We start from the raw sequence: 9181 nt of genomic DNA, 5'->3' as shown, positions 1-9181 counted from the left end.
ATACTTGTGAATGAATGGTTGAGTATTCTCCAAAGAATGAATTAACAATTGAAACTCTTCACTAACATTTGACTAACCATTGACTAACTCTTTATTAACGTTGCTTTACTTTCAAGTCATTTAATTAATGCAATTTAAATTTCAGTACCTTTATCATTCATTTCCATTTACATTTCATGGAACTTGTTTATGTTTCAGTCCTTTTCACTTTTCTCACTTGAGCCATATCTTGTGATCGTATATATTGTTTGCTTGTCTTGTTTTGCTTGTGGTCTTAGGACCTTAAAACACCTAATAACAACAAAAACCCTAAAAAATATCTTGGTGGACTATTGGACTTGATATGAACTGTTGGACATAGAATAAGTAACCTTCTTATGCTTTGAGGACTTAACCAATGCCACTATCTGAGACTGAGATATCCTTGACTATGCTTTTCATCTGATGCAAGACCTCAAGTTCCCTTGATTCATCTGTCACTTTGTCTTTGTACTTAGTTGTTATATTGTTATTATTATTGATGTCTGATGATTACTTCTGAGTTAACCAAGGAGTATTTTCATCTGATATATTGGAAAAAGTTGAAGACTTCTAGCTATCAGATTGCTTGCTTGGATATTATGGCTATCTTTATTTGATGCCTTGGTTTTCATATAATTGCTTGGATTGTTGAGGCTTTTTGCTTGCTAAAGTCCAAAGGAAAACATGTTTCTATATGACATTCTTATCTGTTGGATTGCATCCCATTGGTCAGATCTTTTCAACTCTTAACTTTTAATTTTTTGTCTAGGATAGTCCCTTCATCTCCACCCACTTCTTTAATTTCAAATTTCCCCCTCTTTTCAAAAACTTTATTTATTTGTGTTTTCTAACTTAGACATGTTTTAATGATTAGAAACTTTGGCCTTATGCCAATGAATTTTCAAACTTTTTCTTAATCAAACTTGTAAATGAACTTAACCATATTGACTTCAATTTAAAAAAGACAAAAAAAAGAACTAATAACCCCATTCAAACCTTTGGCCTTTTGTGCCTTCTCTGTTAAACTTTTGTTAAAAGCAATTCACCAACTTCTTTGAAATTTTTACCATGAACTACGAGGTTTTGATCCCTCATTTTTATGTTGGTACGTAGGCATAAGACCGAAGGTCTTGTCAAACACAAAAATATAATTAATGAATTCTCTTCTCATCCCCCCGCTCTATATTTTATCAAACATCATTTTGACCAAATCACTTACATACAAAAAGGGCTCCCTAGGAGTACCTAGGACACTTTGGGTGGTAACACCTTCCCCCTGTGTAACCAACCCCCTTACCTGTAATCTCTGGCATTTTATTGGTTTTTATTTGAATACTTCTTATCTTTTGGTTTTGTTCGTACTTTTTCCCTTTTCCTTTGGAAACAATAAAAGCGCGGTGGTGCCTCTGGTTTTATTGACGTTAAGTTTATCCATAGCTTGATGGTCATAAATTTACCGCTACATAAACTTCAAGTTTCCTCATTTATCTTCATGTTTTCATGGTCCATTTGGGTCACCAACTTCTTTGCATCAAGATATCTCCATTTGTGTCCATCAATAAAATGAGAACCTAGCATCGAGAGATTGAGTTTGTCATTTAGCAAGCCAATTGAAAATTATCACAAGTGTAAGTTTCAAATAAAATACATGACATTTACGCATTAATAATCAAAGCCAAATTTAAAAGAGAGAAAGTGGAAACATTTTTATGCAAAAAGAGTGCATCAAAGAAACCAAATCAACAAGATTTTAAAATTTAAAAGAGAGGGAAGACCAATTTTTGTTACTGCAAAATACATAAGTGAATAAAATAGTGTAGGAAATGCAGACTTTCACCAATATTGACATGTTTTCTACAACAAGTTAAAACAACCATGCACTTTTCCTTTTGAATCAACAAACAACAACATAAAACCCTAAAAATCCTAACATAAATACACACCTTCATTCACAGTATGGACATCAGAAAACAAAAACCCTAGCCACCATCAGGAACCAAAATCCCAATAGTTATCAAATTACCTTAGCAACATTTGAAAATTTCATTGAAAAGAAGCCATCGAAAAAAAACTTCATTGAAATGCAGTAATTGAAAATCTACACAAAAAAACCTAGCCTAATAGCCATACACCATTGAAACCGAAATTCAACCTAACACTGATAAATCCTAACCTCTATGTCAAAAAACAAATGAATCAAACACAATCCTCAACACAACAATAACAGTCACGCAAGGAAAAATTTCTCTAAAAAAGAGGAAATAAGTATAAAAAAACTCATACCTGTAGAACTCTTGTGGATCTTCTTCTGGGTAACACTCATAGCTTGGTCGTTGTTGCTTTTCTTTGAATCGTGCTTTCCATATGTATGTATTTATTTAACAATGTGTTTAATCGAACCGAATTCAAGGGTATTGGGACTCTTGGTTTTAGGTTTTTAGTTGTGATTTTGTTTGATTTTTCATTTGCTTCTGCTTTTCGTCTACTTTTGTGTATTTTATGATTTTTCGCTTGCTTCTATTTGTGCTTCGTTTCGAACGTAATATTTGGCTATGATTTCATTTTGTGTTCAATCTTGTGATGGTGCGAGTTTAGGGGTTTTGTTTCATTAGGTAAGAGATGAGGAGGTTAGAACGACGACAGAAGAAAGGGGAAGAATGTTGAGCGACGATCATTTGGGAATTAGGTTTCTTTACATTACTTTTGTTTTAAATCCCAAAAGTTAGGGATGGATTAGGTTAAACCGGCCTATTTTGTAGTTGACCCTGCCCCATATTAGCGTCTCGGGCCTCTTCCCCTCTTATTTTACTTGGGCTTCATACCTTATCCTTACATACACCCTCTTCCCCAATGTTGTTTCTATTTTAGATTTTTGTTTCTTTTTTTTAAATAAAGCATTTAGTTTTATTAATTAGATTTTATTTTCATAAAATATTTAAAAAATAGACTAATATTTTTTATTAAGATTAATCCTTTTAATTATAACCTCTTTTTTAACTTTATGATGAAAGATAATAAAAAAAGAAGTTAATTTTTTTTCATTCATGTGATTTTCTCTTATTTTTCTTTAAAATGTTTTAAGTTTTGATGTTTGGTTTAGCTTGATCCCTTTTGATTTTATAGAACTTCAAAAAAAAAATTTATTTAGTCTTAGAATTAGTTTTGATTTTCTGGATGCTTAGTTAATCTTTGTTTGTTCATGTGAATTGAATCCTTAATTGCTTGATCTTTGTTTGAATGCATGAATAGTTGTATGCTTTGAGTGATGCTTATTAATTGTATGATCATATGCCATATTTGATTGTATGACTTATGCAGTATTGTATGACGATCGTTGATTGTTAAACAAGATATAAATCTGCATAAGGAAATCAACCTTTCAAACAAGAACAAACACTTGATCACATCAAGTGAGTTTTCAAAACCTCCCCTTTCTCAAATCATTTACATGAATCAAACTTCGATCAAGTATCTTTTCTTAAATAAACATATTATCAAATACTTTTGTTAAATAAATACGAAAGGAGAGGACTGTTGGAATCTAGCAGTCCAGCAAAACCCTCAAATGATCGGTCCCGAGGCACGCATCTTGGGATAAAAATTCATTCTTTTCTTTTGCACTTAAAACACTTAATAAATTTGGACTAAAAAGAGCCGTTGGAATCTAGCATTCCGATGTAACCCTTAAACAATTGATTCCAAGACACATGTCTTGTTCTTATCAAACGTTCATTGTCCATTAAATGTTTTTCTTAAAAAAACCTTGAATGAAAAAATATTGTTGGAATCTAGCATTCCGATGGAACCCCAAATGTTCAATCCAGAGGCTTATGTCTCGTTCTCATCGAGCATTCATCATTCACTTATAAAACATCATACTAATCAAAGTATTTTCTCGTTGTCGTGCAATTAATCCTTAAAAACCTTTTCATAAACGAAAGACATTTTTTCTCGAGATGATGCAATACAATGCTTCATCCACTACCGTCGAGTTGAGATAGGTGACGTGTTCCCATGAATGTTGATATGTAGAAACCCATTCAATGTGATGTTAACGCCCGCTCCTCGGCTGTTTTGGATAAAACAATGTTTTATGTCGATTGCGACAAAATAACTTTCGCTAAAATCGACCAACAAACAAACATTTTCTACCTAGAACAACATATGCCTTGAGTTCTCTATAGCATCTGGAGATACGTAGGAGCGAGACCCGCAATCTCGTCAGGCACATTAATAAAAAAAGTTTTTGCGACCCCTTTATTTTTTTCTCTTTAATCTTAATCTTTTACTACTCAAAGAAAACAATTAACATATGTTAATATTCAATCGCAAATCTAATTAAAAGGTTCCCGTTGAGTACAACGAATGTGAGAGATGCTAATACCTTTCCCTTGCGTAATCGACTCCCGGACCCAAATATGATTGCGACGACTGTGTTATTTTCAAAGGTTTTATCATTATTTTCCTATGCCTTCATTGGAATAAATAAAGTTCGGTGACGACTCTGTTCGAACATATTTTTCCGCAAGCGTGCGATGCGCTCTGCGAAGGATCATATTTTTCGAGGTACGACACCAGGCTCCCAAAACATTTTAGATAACTTTATTTTAAAAAAAGAGGCTTTAAAAACAATTTTAATGTGTGTGTGTGTGTGTGTGTGATTTAGCCATAATTCTTCCAAAATTGCCCTTGTGTTTTAACAAATCACTAATCACTTAACTAGACACAATCAAATGAACTTTCATACTTACTCTCTTTCACACTCTGAAGCTTCAAGTCCTTTTGCTAGATATACCAGTCATATGAGCACTTTACTTAAATCTTCTTAAGGATGCATGTTGAGATACCTTCAAGTCAGACGTCATCATCAGAAGATGTCATTGGTGATCATAAAACCCTAACTCTTTAGCTTGATTTAGAGGAATAGATTGATCAAGCGTCTCGTGCATGTTTGACAGTTTGCTTTAGTACTTGCTTGTTTTCATGCATTGTTGTTATCAAGATCAATTCAAAAGTCGTTACAACTTCAGGTGTTGTCATCATTAAAATCATGATGTTATTAGGACCAATCACATCTTTCTTAAATATGAGTTTTAATTATTTTCTAATTATACCTACAAACACAAGTTCCATAGGTAAAACCTAACATGGACCGATTACACACAAAAATGTAAGGGTGACAAAACGGGACAGGCCTGTTGGGCATGCCCGTTTTGACTGTACTTTAGTGCAGGACAGATCAAGGGTTTAAGCTCTCACTTTCCCCGCCCCGTTTTCTTACAAATTTTTGCAGGCACAAATATTTATATAAATTTTTGCAATTTTAGACTTAAAAGATGTAGTGCCTGCAGGATTTCGCCGCCCTTCCCTCACTTTTTTTTGCGGGGGATATAAGTTTTAGGCCCACATTCTCAACAAAGCTCGCTCCGTCCCATCCCGTTTTGTTGCGGACTTTTGCGGGACGAGTTTAAGCGCGGTGGTGGGCATGCCCATTTGCCACCTCTAAAAAGATATATGGTTTCCCAGCATAGATGAAAAAAACTTAAACAAAATTATTAATTTATAAGTTTAACAACTTATTTACATTAATACATTTAAATCAATAATAACGCTCATGTAACTCAACTAGAAAATTTCAATCTAAGTCTCTCATCTAAAAAACAAAATAGTTTTTAATATATTATTTATATAACGGATATCTATAAAATAATATGTGGGGGGTTTCATATGCTACCGATCAAAATAACTCCACTTTATTTTATATCTCAAATGCATCATGGAGCTCCAATTGTTTTAGTTAACAATGGGATTCATGTAAAATACAATAGTTTGTAATTGTATGATCATATATCATTAAATTTTAAAATCATTGGACTAAAATGGCTCAAAATAATTAGAAGAACAAAAATTGCAAGCTCAAACACCAAATGTATCATTAAATATAAATCTATCCAATTATAGTTTCTCAAACAAAATGTATATACATAACAAACTTAAGAACCTCTTTTTATCCATTCTCTTTTTCTCCCTCCATAAGAGACACTCTTACAAAAGAAGTGACTATAAACTTAACACCTCCCACAATTCCAATGCTCATACATAGGATCCTTCCATGATGAAGAAGAACCACATTCTTTCTTTCTGATCTTTCTTATTTTCCTTTATTCCTTTATACCAAATTTAAAAAGAGGAACACAATTGATAAGACACTTGCAAATAAACCATGAGGCATTCGTCACCCGAAGCTAAAACTTCTTGTCTTTGTCATTGTCTCTTTGTTTTTCTTGCTCAGTTACTTCACTATACAAGCAAAAGAAATGTGGTATGATAGTGCTAACAACAGGGTCTTTTGGATGTCACCTCACCCACCATCACCTACTCACACCTTTTAGTTAAAACCACAACATTGATTTGGACAAATCCATGCACAAATTTATATTAAGCGCCAAAATAGCATTACCAACATTCTAATATCATATCTATAATCTTAATATTTTAAAGTTAAAAAATATTTAAGACAAAAAATTGGAGTATATTATGGACAACTTTCGTTCAAAGTCTTCATCCATTGAGTAAGTAAATAACTATGACAAAAAATTTGTCATTTCTAATCATTAAATTAAAATTGACCGTGTGAATGTGTGAAAGGAATGACAGCATATTCAAATTTGAGATATTTTTCATTCACATTTTATAAAATAGTGACACCAACAATCAAATCATTATAATTGTACACGTACATCAAATGTCTTTTCTGGTCTTTTTTCTTTTGTTTGGAGTATTGAATAAAAAATCATTAGCTATTAAATAATTAAACCCAAATTAAGATTCTATAGATCAATAAATAAAAACTAACATAAAAATAAATGAATGCTCTAACAATAATTTTTAAGAAGTTTAGGTTGAATTAATCCAGTATAAAATTGTTGGTGCATAAGGTGATAAAAATGAACAATGGAAATAAGAGAGAGAAATGAGAATAATAACATCTGCCATTTACTTTTGGATGCTAACGTGCATAACTTCTAACATTCCATTCTGAACTTGATTTCTCAGAAAGTGATACTTAATCTCAATATGCTTGTTTCTCCCATGCAACACTAGGTTCTTGGCAAGATTGATTACAAACTTCTTATCAATCAACAACTTCAGAGGCTTGTTTACTTTGATCTTCATATCCTGCAGTAAATTAATAAGCCACATAGCTTGACATGCAGTCACAGCACCTGCAATATATTATGCTTCACAGATTGACAAAGTACCAACTGGTTGCTTCTTGGAACACCAAGAAATATGACTTTCAAGAAACTTAAACAAGTATCCAGAAGTGCTTCTTCTGTTAACTCTGTCTCCACACCAATCAGAATCTGAGTAACTCAGAAGATCTGAGTTAGTTTCAGCATCAAAAGGGAACAAAACTCCATAATTCAGAATTTCCTTTATATACCTCAGAATTCTGACAGCAACTTGGTAATTGGATCACTTTGGTTTACTCATAAACCTACTCACTATTTCAACTGCATAGCAAATATCATGTCTGATATTATACAAATACCTCAGACACCCTACAAACTAATTGAATGTTGTTGCATCTACATCATCACCATCAAAATCAGAATCCAATTTCTGATTTTTATCAGCAGGTGTGACCGCAGCTTTACAATTTATCAACTCAAATTTCTTCAGAAGCTCAAGTTCTTCTTTCATGTTCTTCAGCCAGACTTTCTGCTTGAGAGCTTCTTCCGTACTTACGGATTCAGAGTCTACTAACATGGCACACTGAAAAATTTCTCCTTTAGAAGTTATTTTAGTGCCATGTAGCATGTCAAACTCTCCAGACCTTCTAGGAATGTTTCTGATTCTTTGTGGCCTCTGAACTTGTTCAGAATCTTCTGATTCTAGAACAGTATCAGATGCTGGAACTCCAAAAGTATCAACTTCAAAAGTATGACCACCTTCAGAATTAGGAATATTCCTAGAATATGGACTACCACCAGAATTTGAATTACCATCAGAATCTAGATCACCAGAATCTAAATCACCATTAAAATCTAGATTAGAATCATATTCTTCCTCAGAATCAATCTCACCTTCTGATTCTGACTCACTCTCAGAATCATTTTCAGGCTCTGACTCATCTTCAGAATCAGAATCAATATCTTTAGAGGTTATTCCTTCAGAAGTTCCACCTATAAAAGCTTCATTTATAGAGATTGGATTACCTCCAGATTCTGGATCATCATCAGAATATGGATAATCATCAGAATCAAATTCACCTTAGAGTCAGACTCGCCTTTAGAGTTTTCTTCATCTTGAAAGTCACCTTCAGACTTATTTTCTGATTCTGACTTACCTTCAGAGGAAGAATCCTCTTCAGAGACAACTTTTCCTTTAGCTTCGGAGTCATCTTTTGACTCAACTTCAACTTCAGAGTCATCTTCCGACTCGACTTCGACTTCAGAGTCATCTTCTGACTCTGATTCAGCTTAAGAACCCTCAGATTCTGACTCTTATTCAAAACCTTCATATTCTGACTCATCTTCTGATTTTGACTCATATTCAGAATTAGACTCGACTTCAGATTCAGAGTCATCTTCTGACTCTGACTCGTATTCAAAGTCTCCTTCAAAATCAGAAATCGCCAATCGCATATGTTCATCATCATCAGATCATAAGCCATCAATAACACAGGTCCATTGTCATACGGTGAACTGGACTTTTTTGTGGTTTTAATCGCAATGTCGCGGTTAGCAAGAGTCGCCACCGACTTTTCTTTTATCCAATAAGGAAAGGTGGAAAAGAACAGGAAAAACCTTAATTTAGATTTTGGGTTCGGGAGGTACATTATACAAAGGGAAGGTGTTAGCACCCTTTGTATCCATGGTTATCCATGGGCTCTTAATTGCTCGATCACTTATATTATTTTTGTCTAAAAAAAAAGTGTTTGTGAATTGTTTAGAAAAATTGTTTTGAAAAGAGAATTTAACTTTGTAATGATTCTTGTATGAATATATACAAAGTAGTTATCTCGTTTAGTTTTGGAAATTGTTTAGAAAAATATAACTCGGTAATGATTCTAGTATGAATATATACCAAGTGGTGATTTTCTAAAGATATTTTGAAAGGTGTGAGGTGTGAAAATTGTTTTTAGATTGTGAGC

The 9181-nt window shown here is 33.3% G+C and overlaps 1 protein-coding gene across 1 annotated transcript; it reads right to left on the bottom strand.

Moving 5' to 3' along the window:
- Positions 1 to 7593: 7593 nt before the first annotated feature.
- On the bottom strand, positions 7594 to 8672 carry LOC127135785 (uncharacterized). Its single transcript, XM_051062419.1, has 3 exons — positions 8543 to 8672; positions 8375 to 8497; positions 7594 to 8252 (listed from the first exon to the last, which is right to left on the bottom strand). Exons 1-3 carry the CDS (start codon positions 8670 to 8672, stop codon positions 7594 to 7596), a joined length of 912 nt encoding a protein of 303 aa, XP_050918376.1.
- Positions 8673 to 9181: the final 509 nt, after the last annotated feature.

Source organism: Lathyrus oleraceus, chromosome 4 (genome assembly GCF_024323335.1).
Source record: "Lathyrus oleraceus cultivar Zhongwan6 chromosome 4, CAAS_Psat_ZW6_1.0, whole genome shotgun sequence".
Lineage (NCBI taxonomy): Eukaryota > Viridiplantae > Streptophyta > Magnoliopsida > Fabales > Fabaceae > Lathyrus > Lathyrus oleraceus.
Note: the sequence above shows the minus strand (reverse complement) of the source record. Positions and strands in the feature narration are given on the sequence as shown.